Source organism: Acinonyx jubatus, chromosome E1, assembly GCF_027475565.1.
Source record: "Acinonyx jubatus isolate Ajub_Pintada_27869175 chromosome E1, VMU_Ajub_asm_v1.0, whole genome shotgun sequence".
In the NCBI taxonomy this organism is placed as follows: Eukaryota; Metazoa; Chordata; class Mammalia; order Carnivora; family Felidae; genus Acinonyx; species Acinonyx jubatus.
The window spans coordinates 24,753,488-24,770,484 of record NC_069397.1 but is presented as its reverse complement, the minus strand read 5'-3'; the positions used below and the strand labels follow the sequence as shown (position 1 = coordinate 24,770,484).

The window sequence follows — 16,997 nt, the reverse complement described above, 5'->3', positions numbered from 1 at the left end:
TCTCTGGAAACTTGTCAGCTATCTGGAGTTCAAGACTTGAATTGGATTCTAGTCTGCCCCTTCATCCCACCTCCTTATAGAAAAACAATCCTAAGGGAAGGATCTGTTTTGGGGCAAGTTTCTAGGCTTACATCAAGGCTGAAGACTATCCTCTGTTTTAAATCAGGAGGATTATAGCTCTTTTAGAAATAGGAGAGAGGCAATGGATTAGCTAATCTTTTGAAACTTTTTATTAAAAAAAGATTTCAAATATATGCAAAAGTAGAGAACCTGGGATAAGGAATTGCCTTGTACCTCTCATCCAATTTATAAATCCATGGCCAATCTTGTTACAACTATTCCTTCATCTGCTATGGACCCTGCCTTTGCTGCTGGATGGATTTATTTATTTGTTTATCTATTTAAGTTTACCTATTTATTTTGAGAGAAAGAGAGAGAGGGGCAGAGACAGAGGGGGAGAGAGAGAGAGAGAGAGAGAGAGAGAGAGAGAGAGAGAGAGTCCCAAGCAGTCCCTACACCATCAGCACAGAGCCCAATGCAGGACTTGAACTCATGAACCATGAGATCATGATGTGAGCCGAAATCAAGAGTCAGATGCTTAACAGACTGAGCCACCCAGGTTCCCCTACCACCGGATTATTTTAAACCAAATCCCAGAGGTCTACAAATAATACATTGTTTATCTCTAAAACATAAGTACTTTAAAAATACATAACTCCAGGGGCGCCTGGGTGGCGCGGTTAAGCGTCCGACTTCAGCCAGGTCACGATCTCGCGGTCCGTGAGTTCGAGCCCCGCGTCAGGCTCTGGGCTGATGGCTCGGAGCCTGGAGCCTGTTTCTGATTCTGTGTCTCCCTCTCTCTGCCCCTCCCCCGTTCATGCTCTGTCTCTCACTGTCCCAAAAATAAATAAAAAACGTTGAAAAAAAAAATACGTAACTCCAGGGTCGCCTGGGTAGCTGAGTCCATTAAACATCTGACTTTGGCTCATCAGGTCATGATCTCGGGGTTCTTGAGTTCAAGCCCTGCATTGGGCTCTCTGCTGTCATCACAAAGCCTGCTTCAGATCCTCTGTCCCTGTCCCTCTCTGCCCCTCCCCCACCTCCCTCTCTTTCTCCTCTGCTTGCTTTCTCTTTCTCAAAAATAAACACTAAAAAAAAATTTTTTTTAAATACATAACTCCAGCAGAGAGCTTCTCCTCTACAGTTCTGCCCACTGCTCCCTTGTTTTATTCAATAAACTTCTATCTCCTTTTTAAAAAGTACATAACTCCAAAAAGTTATTACCATACTCAAAAATATTTAGTTATGGGGGCGCCTGGGTGGCTCAGTCAGTTAAGCGTCCAACTTCAGCTCAGGTCATGATCTCGCGGTCCGTGAGTTCGAGCCCCGCGTCGGGCTCTGTGCTGACAGCTCAGAGCCTGGAGCCTGTTTCAGATAATGTGTCTCCCTCTCTCTCTGACCCTCCGCCGTTCATGCTTTGTCTCTCTCTGTCTCAAAAATAAACGTTAAAAAAAATATTTAGTTATACCTTTACATCTTCAAGTAGTCAGTTCATGTTTGATTTCCCTGTTTTATAGATGTTTCTGTGTCATGTTTATGTTTGTTCTAATCAGTGTGTAAACATGGTCCTCATTGGCCATATCTTTTCAGTCTCTCCTAATCTGTAGATTCCCTCTCCCCCCCCACCACAACTTTTATTTATTAAAGTAAATGGTTCATCCATTCAGTAGATTTTCCCCATAGTCTAGAAATGTGGATTCTGTCCCCACTCATAGTGTCATTTAATATGTTCCTCAGTCCCTTGTATTTTCCATGAACTGGAAATTTGATCAAATTCAGGTTACATTTTTCTTTTTGCAAAAATGCTGCTTAACTGGAGTTCCATAATGTCTGGTTATTTTTCTTTATGATATTCAGATTGATCCATGAATTCAGATATTCTTTACTGTTTAACTTGACCAGTAGGTTTTTAATATCAATGATGATTTTTCATTTCTAAAAGTTGTATTTGGTTCTTTTTAGAATCTGTCTATACTCTTTTCCTATCATATGATGTTTTGCTTAATTTTTAAAAAATAATCTCTACACCCAATGTGGGGCTTGAACTCACAACCCCCAAGATCAAGAGTCACGCTCTACCAACTGAGCCAGTCAAGTACCCCTTATCATACACTGTTTTGTTATTGTAGTATATTTTTCTCCTTTTTCATTAAAACCCTACATGGACACACAGATCAATGGACCAGAACAGAATGTTCAGAAATAGACACAAATAAATCAGGAATTTAAAGTATCATAAGAGTGACATTTCAAACAATTCAGGAAAGATGGATTTTTTTCCCCTATATGGTATATCCTATAAATACACTCCCACATGTGCAAGGACACTTTTAGCCATCTGGAAAAAAAAAAGTTGGATTCCTATTATACAACTTATACCAAAATAAATTTCAGATAGACTAAAGATTTAAATGTAAAAATTGAAACACTAGTGCTAGAAGGAAAGATACAATTTTAAATATTCTCTGAGTGGGGAAAATCTTTCAAAGTCCTAAAGAAGCCATTAAAGGAAGGACTGTGAATTTAACTACATAAAAATAAAAAATGTCTGTACAGGGTGCCTGGGTGGCTCAGTCAGAGAAGCATCCAACTTTTGATCTTGGCACAGGTCAAGATCTCACGATTCATGAGATGGAGATGTGACATGGAGCCCTGCATTGATTAGGCTCTACGCTGACAGCTTGCCTGGGATTCTGTCTCTCCCTCTGTCTTCCCCTCCCCCACTCACAGCCCTCTCCTTTTCTCTCTTTCAAAATAAATAAATAAACTTTAAAAAATGCTTTAAAAAAAATGCATGCGCAAAAGAAAAATCGTAAAACACAGGAGCACTGGGTGTGCAGTCAGAAGACACAGAAAGTCAGTATTTCAGTTCAGCTGTGCCAGCCTCTAAGCTGTGCTTAGCTGTTTTCTTCTCTTTAATGGGGCAGAATCTCTCCCACAAGCTTGTCATGAAGATCCAATGCGAATGCATACAAAGCCTTTTGCCATCTGTGCTGAGTTACATGCATTTGTGGTAGTGTTATAGGAAGAGGAGGCTGCCAGCTGACTCCTGTAGCCTGGAATAGGAGTGGGTCAGGCAGTGATCAATCAGTATATCTGTGGTCGGAAGCCTCTTCCATTTAAGACTTTAGGGAAAGTATCCACTATTCTCTAGGGAAGGGACTCTCCTTGAAGGCTGCCTGGTCTGGCTATCAGCGAGGCAGTTTCCCCACAGTAGACTACCCCTACGGCACTATAGGCCCCTGCACCTCCAAATAACCTTCCCCAACCACCTGCTTCTGGTGTCTCCAAGTCCAGCTTAGAGAGTCATACTTTATGCAGAGATATGTTAACTAAGAAAATACAAATTATCCTAGAAGCAATACATTAAGCATTTTGAGTTATTTGAGTGATACAAGCATTTTGGCCAAGAGCAAGGAGAGCACGTGTCATTGGTGTATGGGAGGTGGCCGGCATGACACATGTATGTATGGCCAGTAGGCATCAAGTCTGAATTCTAGTCCCAGTTCTGGTGTTTGACTTCCTGTCCAAACTTGGAGAAGTCAACCTTTCTTCTTGGGCCTCTGTTTCCCCCCTCTGAACCAGGAAGTGTTTGGACTAAATGCTCTAGTTTGATTTGTTAGTTCATTCATTAATTCATTCTACAAATGTTTATTAAGTACGTACTCTGTGCTGGGTCCTGTTGTAATTGCTTGGGATATAGCAATGAACAAAACAGACAACTCTGCCCTTGTGGAACTTACATGTTAGTGGGAGGATACCATCAATAAATAAGAAATATAATCATTATATTATATAATATTTGAGAGGTATACGTGTCTTAGGAAAATAAAAATAGACTAAGGGATACTCAGAATGTGTGTAGTTGTTGGAATTTAAAAGGCTCCACTGAGAAGGTAACATTTGAACAGAGATTTGAAGGCAATGAAGGAGTTAGCCAACTGGGTATCTTAGGAAAGAACATTCCAGATGGAGGAAACGGCCAGTGAAAAGGCCCTGAGGCAGGAGTATCTTGACAAGTATGAGAAAAGAATGAGTTCAGAGAGGTAACATAATGGACAGTGGGAATATATCATAGTAGGCCTTATAGGCCCTTGAAAAATCTTTGGATTTTAATCTGCATGAGATGAAGAGCTGCTGGAGGGTTTTATTCCTTTGTTTTAATATTTTTGTAGAGCAGTTGTAAGTCCACAGCATATCTGAGCAGAAGATTCAGAGATTTCTCATATACCACTGTTCCCACACACGCATCGTCTCCCCCATTATCCACACCCCCACCAGAATGATACATCTGTTATAGTGACACATCCTCACCCCGAGTGCCTAGTTTACACTAGGGTTCACTCTTGATATTGCCCGTTTTATGGGTTTGGGCACATGTATAATGACATGTATCCACCATTCTAGTATCACACTCAGTATTTTCACTGGCCTAAAAATCCTCTGCGCTGTTTGGAGGGTTTGGAGTGAAGCAATGTTATGTGATGTTCGTTTTTGGAATTATGAGATCTCACTAAATTTGAGGAAAGAGTTAAGAGGGCTCAAAAACCAAGACTGTTGCCTATTTTGCCTTCAGTGATCCTGCTGGTCCCCAGGCTGATATAAAGTTCCCCCCACTTCCTCCTGGTGTCTGCCTCTGCACATACCTTGCTATAGAATCCCATTATTCCTCTAGGGGGTGGTGCTGCTTCACACACAGGACACCTCCCTGTTTTCATCCGTTCCCAGAACCACTGGCCCTTTTCCTGGGACCTTGTCAGTGAAATCACTCAGGAGTAGAGAAAACTGGAGCACCCCCTCCCCATCATCAGGGACACCCTCCAGCTTGCTCGTCTTCTCTGGCAAATCCTCCCTGCTTTGTTAGGACTGTCAGGGACCAATGGAGTGAGGCTGGCCTGCAGACCTGTGCCTCAGTACTCTTCATCTTGCCATTTCTGGGAGGCGATGAGTGTGAAGAACAAAGAGAGAGCTGGGGCCTTCTTTCATGCATTATGCTTCCCTGTCATTTAAGCTTTTTAAATGTTTATCGTTTATCATTTAAACATTTTGATGATATTCACTCATGAAGACAAATCGAGGGAAGGGAGAAGAAAGGGTCACACACATATGTTCTGGTCCTACCCCCTCCAAGGCAGCACTGGGCATTGTCTGCTGCTGCCTCAGGCAGAGTTCCGACTCTGCCGCGTTTTCAGAAAACGATTGCACCTGCTTCTCTTCCTGGAGTTGAACACCATCTACAAAAAATCTACCATCTTCACTTCCTCCTCCTCCCTCCCTCTCACATCTGTCACCTAAAATTGTCAATTTTATTCTATCTAATGTTACAAATGTACTCATCCCCCTTTTATGCACACCTTCATTGACTTTGTATATCCCCAAGGTAGCAAATATGAAAAGCCAGAAGAGTCAAATGGGTGATACAACTGGGTGAAGAAGGTCAGTGTGTGATGCAAGAGAGAGGGGGTGGAGACTGTGGTGAACTAGAAAGAATATCAGTGAAACCTGAGCAATTGTTTCTGAGCTCCAGCCTCGCGCAGTCATGTGGGAAGACACATCCAAGTGGGGCAAGTTTTTAAAAACCAGAAGTCTGTTGTTGTTGTTGTTGTTGTTTTGAGAGAGAGGGAGAGAGCACAAACGTGGGAGGGGCAGAGAGAGAGGGAGATACCGAATCTGAAGCAGGCTTCCGTATGTGAGCTGTCTGCCCAGAGCCTGACGTGGGGCTCGAACCCATGAACTGTGAGATCATAATCTGAGCCAAAGTCGGACATTCAACTGACTGAGCCACCCAGGCGACCCTGTTGCTGTTTGTTGTTTGTTTTTTAATTTTTTAATGTTTTTGTTTATTTTTGAGAGAGAATAAGAGACAGCATGAGCAGGGAGCAGGCAGAGAGAGAGAGAGAGAGACAGTATCCAAAGCAGGCTACAGGCTGAGCCATCAGCACAGAGCCTGACGCAGGGCTCGAACTCATGAACTATGAAATCATGACCTGAACTGAAGTCGGATGTTTAACTAACTGAGCCACCAAGGCGCCCCTGTTTGTTGTTTTTAAGGTGAAATGTACCAAGTTAATATTGGCAACTAATTTTTTTTTTTTTAATTTTAAACAGTAAGTAGACCACCACAACGGGCAAACAACTAACACATCAGTGGTCTGAATTCAGCATGCAGCTGCTGACTTTTGACCACCAGTTTGAACCATCATCCTAGCTAAGGCTACTGATATGATTTCTTCTTTGGTCTCTGGCCTTCACCCTCTCTCACTTCCATGCACTGTGCTCACTGCCTCCGGAGCATCTCCCCAATCGCCAGGTCACATCAGCTCATTCCACTGCTTGACACCTCCCTTACCTCTCTCCCCCCAGGTTATCCAGGAGACCAAGTCCAGACAACTGAGGCAGACTGCCAGACTTCTCCCTTTCTGCTGCAAGGCCCCCTCCACTCTCCACTGTGCTCTCCCCTGGCACACATCACTCCTTTGTCACCTGCCGAGGTTTCCCTGTGCACCTCTATTCAGCCTGTTGTAATGTCTATTCATGTGTGTCTCCTGCACTAGAGTATGATGGTGATCACCTCTTATTCATCTGTGTTATTCATCTGTGTTATTCATACCTGCCAATCAGAAGGTAGCTGGCAAACATTTTTTAAATAAATTAAAAAGACGAATGAATGATGATTGTTAGCCAAGTAAGGTAGAACTGTCTTAAGGTTGTTTATTTCCCGCCCCATTTATACGTAACTAAGACCTGAGCATCCTTCTGATAAAGACAGTTTTCTTCTTTCCCTTCATTGGTCCCAGCCCCCAGGGTGCAGAGGTGTTGAAGACAAGTGCTCTGGGACCCAGGGCAAGCTGGCCCTCTGTTCTAGCCTGATGTTCTTATGGGCAGGTCTCTGGAGTCTCTGGGGCTTCCTTAATTCTCTTATTCTTGAGTTTTGTTTTGTGAGGAAGTTTCCTTAGAGAATCTGAAAAGGGAAGGTCAAACACAGTCCTGATAACATCACAAAGAGTAAGAGAATCTCAGGCTGTAACATTCGGGGGATATGGTAAGGACAGAAAGGAAGGACAACACAATCTTATCTTAACTTGCAACCTATGTCCCTCTTTTCTCAAAGAACCCTGTGGCAGAGGAAGATGGTATCACCCTAATTTACAGATGAAGGATCTCACCCAAGCACAGAGTAAGGAAATAGCCCACCCAAAGCCCAAGGCAAGTTAGGGGCACAGTCAGGACTATACCATGTGTCTTGACTCTGATTCTTCCCCGCACCCCTCTCAGGTTTCATGCCCCAGGTCCCAGGACTTTGCTGCTAGACTGTTTGCAAACACCACCGCCATCTTTTTTCGTAAAAACGGACTTATGAACATAGAGTCAAAGAAACACCACATGGGATACATTTAATATCACGAATAGACTCAGTGATTGACCTTACTTAGCCCATTCCTGGTGGGCCTGCCAAATAGTGTGTGTTTTGTCATATTACCACAATGTGAAGAACACAACCTCGGCTCTAATGTATCCCAAACAAATGTTTAATGTGAATTCACCAAGACTTTTTATCTAAAGAGGAACAAGCTTTAAAAATGCCAAAAGGAAGCAACAAGAATCAAAAGTGGAACATTCGGCAGATCAGTGGCCTGATCTCCTCAACAAGTCAGGGTGTAAAAAAGAAGACATTGTTAGGTTAAAAGAGATGGAAGGGGCATAACCAGGGCAATGCATGCTTGAGAAATCAGCGCAAAAAATATCTTTGACTACTTGGAAAATTTGAATATGAAGTATTTAATCCAACAATGAGATGAAATGAAAACGTTGACATGGAAGGTTGATCTAATTAACTGAAAAAAGCAAGTTCCAAGCAAAATCCTATACCCAGCGAGGTCTCATTTGGCTAAAATACCGGTATTTATATGCATAAAAAGCATCTGGAAAGTGCTAGCAGTAGTGATAACAATGTGGTGTTTATATTTGCTTATTTTTGTTTATCGGTATGACCCAATTTTCTATGCTATGCTTATGTTTATAGGTAGGAATAAAATGTTATTTTAAGAATTACATTAAAAAAAAAAAGAATTACATGAAAGCCAAAGTTCTTAACCTACCACGCCCGGCTTTTTCCTATTACCCGCCCACCCCTCCCACCCCCGCAGACCCTCCCCTCCTCCCCATCCTGCACTTCTCCAACCTGCTCTTCCATTCACCTCCAGGCTCCGGACTGTCCACTCATTGCCCCTCACCTCTGCACACACCTTTGCTCTCTCCTCCTACTCTTCCTTCCCCCCTCCTCTCCTTTTCCCTTTCTTTAAAGCCTGTCCCAGAGTTACTTCCTCCAGTCAGCCTGTCCCACCCTTTGCCCTATGGCTTCAGATTGCTCATTTGTGCAAGGGGGACAATAATACCCTCCTCCTGAGGATGTTGCAGGCGTTAAGTGAAATAAAGAGATACAGAGCACCTGGTACAAGGAAAGGCTGACCCAAAAGCCCAGACCTCACTTTCCTGATCTGATTCGTGAGCTGCTTGGCCTACATCATCTTAATGACGTCTTGGCCTTCATCCCATTGTATGTTTTGCTTTCTCAATTTAAACTGCAGACACCAGGGCCAAGGACCCTCACAGAGCCCAGACAGGGCTCTGGGTCTCTGGAATTGCCTAACTCGTGACCACCGCCCCCTCCCTATTCTCACTCCTGCTCTCCCACTCGGTGCAGCTATGACTGGTGGAAGAGGCCCCGAGAGCTGCTGGCCTGCATCAGCCCCAGGCAGCCTGACCCTCAGAGGAGCACCTGGTTCCAATTTAGGACCACACTTTGAGGTCCTAGGCCACCCTGTTTGCCTTTACTTTCTCCCCCAATAGCTAAGCAAGAGCAGCTAACTGGGGTCCCCGGAGCCAGATCCAGAAGAGGGAGGGGTAAGTGGCTCCCACATCTCTTTGCACCTCAGTGCACAGGAGGGGGCCTTCGTAGGTTCCAACCTTGGCTGGGACCCCTCGCTGGAAAGTCTGTCCCTAACCCCACAGCCTCTGTCTAGTGCACCAAGCGGTGCAATCACTGCAGAGACCAAAGCTGATGGGAAGGCCATCCCCAGTCCATCTGACTCAACTTTCTCCCCGCCTTGGGAATGAACCACTCCCTTAGCCCATAGCCACCTGAAACAGGGAGTAGGCACCCTGCCTCTGTTTGAAGCCCCCACTCTTGGCTGCTAGACTGTCTCTGCTTCTAGTCTTGTGGGAAAGTGCCTTCATTTAAACTGTTAACTGAAAAATGCAGGAACCAAAACTATATATCACAAGACCTCCAGAGGGAAATCATACAGAACACTGAAGGCAACACACCCAAATGTTACCTGTCATGGTCTCTGGGTAATGGGTGATTTTCCCCTCTTGGGTTTTATACTTATCTGTACACTTCAAACTTTCTATGATAAACATGCCTGCAGGGAGGGGGACAAAACAGAGAAAAGAAAAAAGTGCAGAAGAAGAAGGAGAATGGACAGAAAGAGAAATGGAGGGCTAAAAAGAAGATGGGAAGGGAAACGTGTCAGGCTGCTGGGAGCGGGGGGGGGGGGGGTGGTGGTGTAGGGGGCATGTGGCACCGCGGGTGAGACCCCTCCTCCAGACATGGTTCCCACATGGAAGGGGCATTACCTTTCATGACCTGGATCTGGGATCTTGGCTCCCCCAGCAGGGAGGCCTCTCGGCCAGGGGCCTGCATCTTGGACAGCCTCTCCTTCATGCCGCTGATGTTGCCGTGCAGCCCCCAGGCACTGCAGAGCTTGGGCAGACTGTCTTCCTGGTTGGCCAGCAAGGAGCTCTCCAGGGTGTACAGGGGACAGAACGCCACCTGCAATGGGCCCATAATGTTTAGAGAGTATGGAGAAGACAGGCCCCACACTCCAGAGCCCCAGCCCTGCCCTTGTTTGGAAATTACTGTGGTCTGGCTGCACCTCACACGTGCCTAGTCAGCAGGAACAAAGGGTCACAGATGTGGGAGAGAAACAGAGACACTGAGGCCAGGCTGCCAACTGTCTTTTATTGGGTGGTTCTTTACTTTGATATACGTCCTCCAACTCTTAGCGTTATAGTATCTTTTTCTGTTCAAGTTTGTATTCAAATTCTAGTTAGCTGGGGCTCCTGGGTGGGTCAGTTTAAGCATCCGACTTCGGCTCAGGTCATGATCTCACAGTTTGTGAGTTTGAGCCCTGCATTGGGCTCTCTGCTGTCAGCACAGAGCCCGCTTCAGATCCTCTCTCCCACTCTCTCTCTGCTCCTCTCCCCCAAAATAAATAAACATTTAAAAAAATTTTAATAAATAAATAAATTCTGTTTAGTTAACATATAGTGTAGTATTAGTTTCAGGAGTAGAATTTAGTGATTTGTCACTTACATATAAGACCCAGTGCCCATCACAATAAATACCCTCCTTAATACCCATCACCCATCTAGCCTGTCCCCCACCCACCTCCCCTCCAACAAACAACCCTCAGTTTGTTCTCTATAGTTAAGAGTCTTAGGTTTGCCTCTTTTTTTCCTTTCCCACATGTTCATCTGTTTTTATTTATTTATTTTTTTTGTTTATTTTTGAGAGATTGAGAGACAGAGCTTGAGTGGGTGAAGGGCCAGAGAGAGGGAGACACAGAATCCGAAGCAGGCTCCAGGCTCTGAGCTGTCAGCACAGAGCCCGACACCGGGCTTTGAATTCACGAATAGGGAGATCATTACCTGAGCCGAAGCCAGACATTTAACCAAATGAGCCACCCAGTCTTCCCTCATCTGTTTTGTTTCTTAAATTCCACGAGTGAGGGGCGCCTGGGTGGCTCAGTCAGTTGGGCGTCCAACTTCTGCTCAGGTCATGATCTCCCAGTTCCTGAGTTCGAGCCCCTAGTCGGGCTCTGTGCTGACCACTCAGGGTCTGGAGTCTGCTTCATATTCCGTGTCTCCCTTTCTCTCTGCTCCTCCCCCACTATGTTCTGTCTCTCTTCCCTTCAAAAATAAACATTATTATTTTTTAAGTTATTTATTTATTTTGAGAGAGAATGAGAGAAGGAGCATGAGCAGGAGAGGGACAGAGAGGAGGGAGAGGGGGAGAAAGAATCCCAAGCAGGCCTTGCACTGTCAGCATAGAGCCCAATGCAGGGCTTGGTCTAACAAACCATGAGATCATGACCAGAGCCAAAATGAAGAGTCAGATACTTAACCAACTGAGCCACCCAGGTGCCCCCCAAAATAAACAAACTTTAAAAAAAATTCCACGAGTGAAATCATATGGTAGTCTTTCTCGGACTGACTTATTCCACTTAGCATAATACACTCTAGCTCCATCCATATCATCACAAATGTAAGATTTCATTCTTTTCTATGACTAATATTCCATTGTGTATATGTACCACATCTCCTTTATCCATTCATTAGTCACTGGACATTTGGGCTCTTTCCACAGTTTGGCTATTGTTGATAATGCTGCTATAAACTTCAGGGTGCATGCCCCCTTCGAATCTGTATTTTTGTATTCTTTGGTACAACACCTAGTAGTGTAATTGCTGGAACGTATGGCAGTTCTATTTTTAACTTTTTGAGGAACCTCCATACTGTTTTCCAGAGTGGCTGCACCAATTTGCATTCCCACCAACAATGTAAGAGATCCCCTTTCTCCGCATCCTCGCCAACACCTGTTGTTTCCTGTGTTGTTAATTTTGGACATTCTGACAGGTGTGAGGTGATAACCTCATTGTAGTTTTGATTTGTATTTCCCTGATGATGAGTGATGTTGAGCATTTTTTCATGTGTGTATTAGTCTAGAATTATAGCGTCTTACACATTTCTTTGTAATGAAACAATGGTACTTATTTTAAAGTCCTTGACAAAATTAAAATTGAGAACCTGAAAATATCTTTTGAGATTTTCCTGGCCAGTGAAATCCAGGTATCACTAAAATGGCAACTCCTTGTATTCAGAGGAGGAATCACTGAAACGACTCACCCATTCATGTTCAGAGGAAGAAATAGAGACCCAAGGGGGGAAAGGATTTCGTTAAAGCTGCCCAGCAAGAGTGAGGTGCCACAGTTAGAGGAGGGCTTTCCTCTGAACCAGATGTTTGAACCTGGCTCTTCCCTCTACTTGCTATGTGGTCTGGGTCAAGCTCTCTGCATTTGGTATCTTCATTTACACACTGTGAACACTATTTCTAGTTACCATGTAGGGTTACTTTTTTTTTTCCTAAATTGTTTACTTTTGAAAGAGAGAAACAGAGTGTGAGCAGGGGAGGGGCAGAGAGAGTGGGAGACAGAATCTGAAGCAGGCTCCAGGCTCTGAGCTGTCAGCACAGAGCGAGATTCAGGGCTCAAACCCATGAGACATGAGATAATGACCTGAGCCGAGGTCGGACGCTTAACTGACTGAGCCACCCAGGTGCCCCAGGGTTACTTTTGAAGATCACGGGAGGGAACATAAAGTGCTGGAACATAGAAACTGTTACCCATGATTATTATTTTGAATTAGTGATTCTCAAAGTGTGCTCTGTGAGCCCCTGGGGGCCCCTGAAATATTTTGACCTCACTGACCCCCTGAAAAGTGGGGTCTACCCAAAGTGCAAGAGAGAAACCAATGGAGTCTAATGTAAGCCAGTGTGAAAAAGTCATTGATACAAATCTGAAAAGGCTACATACTGTGTGATTCCAACTATATGACATTCTGGAAAAAGTAAAAACATTGAGACAGTAAAAAGATCAATGATTGCCAGGAGTTTGGAGGGAAAGAATGAAAGGATGAAAACGTGGAGGACAGGGCATTTTAAGGCAGCAAAACTATTCTGTATGCTTTGTAATGGTGGATACATGTCATTATGCAGTTGTCAAAACCTATTGAATGTACAACACAAAGAGTGGGCCCTAATGTAAGCTACGGACATTATTTAGTTATTTAGTTAATAATGTCAATACTGGATCACCAATGGTAACAAATGTACCTCTCTAATGCAAGATGCTAATAATAAGGAAAACAAGAGGGGGTAGTATATGGGAAACATCTGAACTTTCTACCCAATTTTTTTGTAAACCTAAAAGTGCTAAAAAAAAGAAAAAGAAGTATTTTATAACGTTCATTCATATGGTTTCAGATTCCACATTGCTACTAAGTAGCTGCCACTTGTTGAGTTTTGGTGTGGTAGCAAAGAAAAATATACAGGGGCATCTGGATGGCTCAGCAGGTTAAGCGTCCAACTCTTGCTATCAGCTCAGGTGGCGATCTCACTATCATGAGAGTCGAGCCCCGCATTGGGCTATTCACCGAACATGGAGTCTGCTCTCTCTCTCTCTCTCTCTCTGCCCCTCTCCCTTGCTCTCTCTTTCTCTCAAAGTAAATAAATTAAAAAAAATCCATAACTATCTGAAAATGCTAATAAAATATTCCTCTCTTCTCTAACTATGCAGTTGTGCAAGTCTGGGTTTTCATCATGTACTTAAGCCAAATCACATATCATAAGAGATTGTAGAAGCAAATATGAGAACACAGCTGAGCTGTCGTCTATTAAGCCAGACACTAAAGAGATTTGCAAAAATGTAAAACAATGCTATTCTTCTCACTAATTTTTTTGGTTTTGGAAAATACAGATATTTCTTGTAAACATTATTTATGTTAAAATGTAGTGGGCTCCTTGCTTTTATTTTTAATTGGATTAGTAAGTACTTATTTTGAATTTTTTCTTTAGTTTTAATTTTGGACGAGGCAAATATCGGTTGATATAACCTACATAAATGCTTTTGGGGCTTCTCAATGGTTTTAAGAGAGTGAACATGACCTGAAACCAAAATGTTTGAGAGTCACTGTTTTTGACCAAAGCCAGGCCAGGCTGTTGCTAGTCCTTGGAGCCTTCCCCAAGCTGGCTGTGCCTTTCTGCCTGGCCTCAACCGTCCCACCTATAGCTCCTCAGGAAGGTCCCTGCCCTTGTTAACATCAGGGTGTTGGTATGGAGAGTATCAAGAACTTGAAGTTGAGCCTCTGCCCTCTTTAGCCCCACTTCGCCCCCTATAGGGATAAAGGTAGGGGCAGTGGGGTCTTCCCCAGCCAGTGAGTGTGGAAATGACTGGAAGGATGCTGGTGGTATCAGAGGGACCCTCAGCCCCAGGCCTCCCCCCACAATCCAAGAATATACCAGCCAACCCTCAGCCAGGCCTGGGGAGGAGCTTTCCTGAGCGCCTCACCAGGAACTTGGCTGTCTGGTTGCTCTTGGTGTACTTGTAGAGCCTGCGAAGCTGTTTTGCCTCCAGTTCTGAGAAGAGAGAGACAAATCGCCAGAGCATCCTGCAGGGGAGAAACCAAGGCTGAGGGAGGCAGAGCACAGCCCCTCTCCCTTCAGCATTTGTCTTGTGTCCAGGACCCACCCAGGGAGAAATGGACCACATGCTGCCTCCTTGGATTTCGCTGGGGATGTGGAGAGGTGGAAATTTGCTAGACCTTGAATACCCCAACCTGGTGATGGGCACCCACACCACACAGCAGTTGTTCAATCAGAGGTCATTCTCCAGAGTCAGGAGAGTCCTTTGTCCACTGTGTACGTAGCTGCCATGAATCAATGCTGCCCTGAGTAACTAGAGATCCCATTCTCTCCACCCCCTCTTCACCATGCTCACTCTAGGATCCTGACTCTTTCACATAAAGATGAAGGAATGAAGGACTCGGGAATCTTGACTGAGGTGGGACCTTGAATCGGGGGTGGGAAAGGTATGTGGCCCAGGAGTGGGAATAGTGGGAAGGGCAAGGAGGCTGCCCTACTTCCTCCAGTGCTTGATTTCCCAGGTTCGGCAGTAGTGTTGCAGAAAGGTGTTGATGTGGTCCCCTAGGGCCACCAGGCTCTGCTTCATGTACTTTAGCTTCTTCTTCTGGGGAAGGTCCCTGGGCAGGTACAACTTTCGCAGGAACTTCTTCAGTGGTCTTAGATATTCTTTGCACTGAGGAGGCAACAGGTCAAGTGAGGGGTCATAGGAGAAAAGAGGCAGATGGGCAGCCCCAAGTAACCAGAAGCCTTTATGAGCCAGGAAGTGTTAAGCGGGTTAAGTAAGGAGGCCCCAGTCAAGCTCCTGCCCCACTTCCTTCCCAAGAGCATGACACGTGGGACAATAAGCTATGGTTCTGAGGCCTGCCAATTCTGATCCAGGTCTCCTGACCTGTAGGGAACAAGAGACAGGGTCCTGGGCTGGCCCCTTACAATTTTGAAGGTGTCCTGGTCCAGACCCTTGGCATGGTGTACAAGTGAGTCTCCAGAAGGGGTGGTGCGGGAGCTCTTCTCTAAGTAGGGTGCATCTGTCACCTGGGAAGAAGCAGGAGGCAATGGTCAGCTGGGGAGCTTAGGCAGGTGCTCTTGAGGGGCAGTGCTAGGCAACCAGTGGTCCAAATTCCAGCCAAAGCCCTTCTCCATTTTCCCTGAGGACCCTTTCTTGGCCCAGTCCTGAAGCAGTAAGCCCTAGGAAAGAAACCCATCCCTGAACATCCCTGCTTAGGAAACCTAGAATGCCCTACTCATTTCTTTTATAATAATTATAGCACAGAATAGTAGTTAATTGTACAAATCACTTGATAAACATGAACTCATTTTATTCTCCCACAAATTCTGTGAGGTTAGATATCATTATCCCTGGTTACAGATAAGAACACTTTGAGGCGCCAAGAGATGTAAGAAACTCCTTGGGGGGAGCAAGGAGTCATTTATTCATTCATTCAAACAAACATTTACTGAGTGCCTAAGCCCCAGGACCACCTCTAACCTTTAGCATCATGCCATGATAACAGGCACTCAGAAAACCATGTGACAGTGATGGTGATGAGGAGGAGATTTCTGACAGCAAAAGTGGGCCCCCCAAAAGCTGAAAATTAATGAAGACAAAGTGACTACGAAATAATACTTAAAGTCAAAGCACAGGATTAAACTGACATGGTGAGATTTGCACCTGACCTTTCAAAAGCCTCTCAGAAAAGGGAGCATTAATTCTTGCTTGTGCTCAGGGGGAACAAGGAAGATCCCGGCCCAGACCACTCTGAAGGGAGAGACCAGGGAAACGGAGGAAAGTAGATGGAGAGAGTATGTATCTTAGGCTCCTCCAGGCCCCAGAGAGAGGGGACTCTGGCCGATCAACTCTATAAACACACCCCTCACACCACACAACCACACACACAGACCATGACACAAGTGTACACACACACGTACACACACACACACACACACACACACACACACACATGCCCTTGTGTCTCCATAACCAACAATCATCTTGCCAGGAATACACGTCTTTGATAAACTTGTGTTTGAATGAATTATCCTTTTGTTCTTTTGGTCTCTTGCTAACTCGTGTACATCAACATTTTTCCTTCTTCTTTCCTTCCCTTAATTTCATGTTCTCTGCTTTCCAAGACTAGCCTCTCAAGGACCTTCTTTCTTCCCTCCCTCACATCCCTCACCCCACTTCACCTTCTTTAGGGGCTTGTCTCCTTCACCCCCTTGCCCATTTGAGGTCTCCATCTCAACAGGTGCACTGGGGGGCTCCAGAGTGGCACTCCTTATATCCCCTCAGGCTCCTGACCTACTGCTTCTGTGACCTGAGTGTCTCAGCGGGTGGGCAGGTTGGCTCCAGAACTCAGAGTGAAACCATGGCAACTGCCAACACAGAGCCTAGCTCCCCTCCCCCTGCCAGGCCCTCATTCTTAGGGGTGGCCCATCCATCTTGTTCAACTGGGAACTGGAACAGGGAAGTGAGCAAGATGTGCCGGGTAGACCCAGGGCTTTCTTAGAGCTCACAGCTGGCCAGGAGGGGCTGGCACCTGTTCTCCCAGGAGAACTGTCAGATGCTAGTGTTTGTGAACACTGGTAAGACTTGTGAAGTAATTTTCTTGCATGTGTACCATTCAGGACTCCTCAGTCACACCGTGGGCTTCCTGAGATGAAGACCATGGTTTAT

The 16,997-nt window shown here is 45.0% G+C and overlaps 1 protein-coding gene across 3 annotated transcripts in view; it reads right to left on the bottom strand.

Moving 5' to 3' along the window:
• Positions 1-16,689, bottom strand: part of CHCT1 (CHD1 helical C-terminal domain containing 1) — a 72,043-nt gene extending 55,354 nt beyond the window's left edge. The window contains exons 1-6 of one of the 3 annotated variants that reach the window (XM_015078457.3): positions 16,511-16,685; positions 15,254-15,355; positions 14,821-14,996; positions 14,250-14,349; positions 9,700-9,895; positions 6,741-7,021 (exon numbers count right to left, since the gene is read on the bottom strand). In XM_015078457.3, coding sequence (XP_014933943.2) covers positions 6,936-7,021; positions 9,700-9,895; positions 14,250-14,349; positions 14,821-14,996; positions 15,254-15,355; positions 16,511-16,561 — 711 coding nt within the window. In that variant the 5' untranslated portion in view covers positions 16,562-16,685 and the 3' untranslated portion in view covers positions 6,741-6,935. Of the gene's footprint in view, positions 1-6,740; positions 7,022-9,699; positions 9,896-14,249; positions 14,350-14,820; positions 14,997-15,253; positions 15,356-16,510 lie in introns of those variants that run through there. The other 2 variants (XM_015078458.3, XM_053212869.1) reach the window with 2 other exon arrangements.
• Between the last annotated feature and the right edge of the window lie 308 nt (positions 16,690-16,997).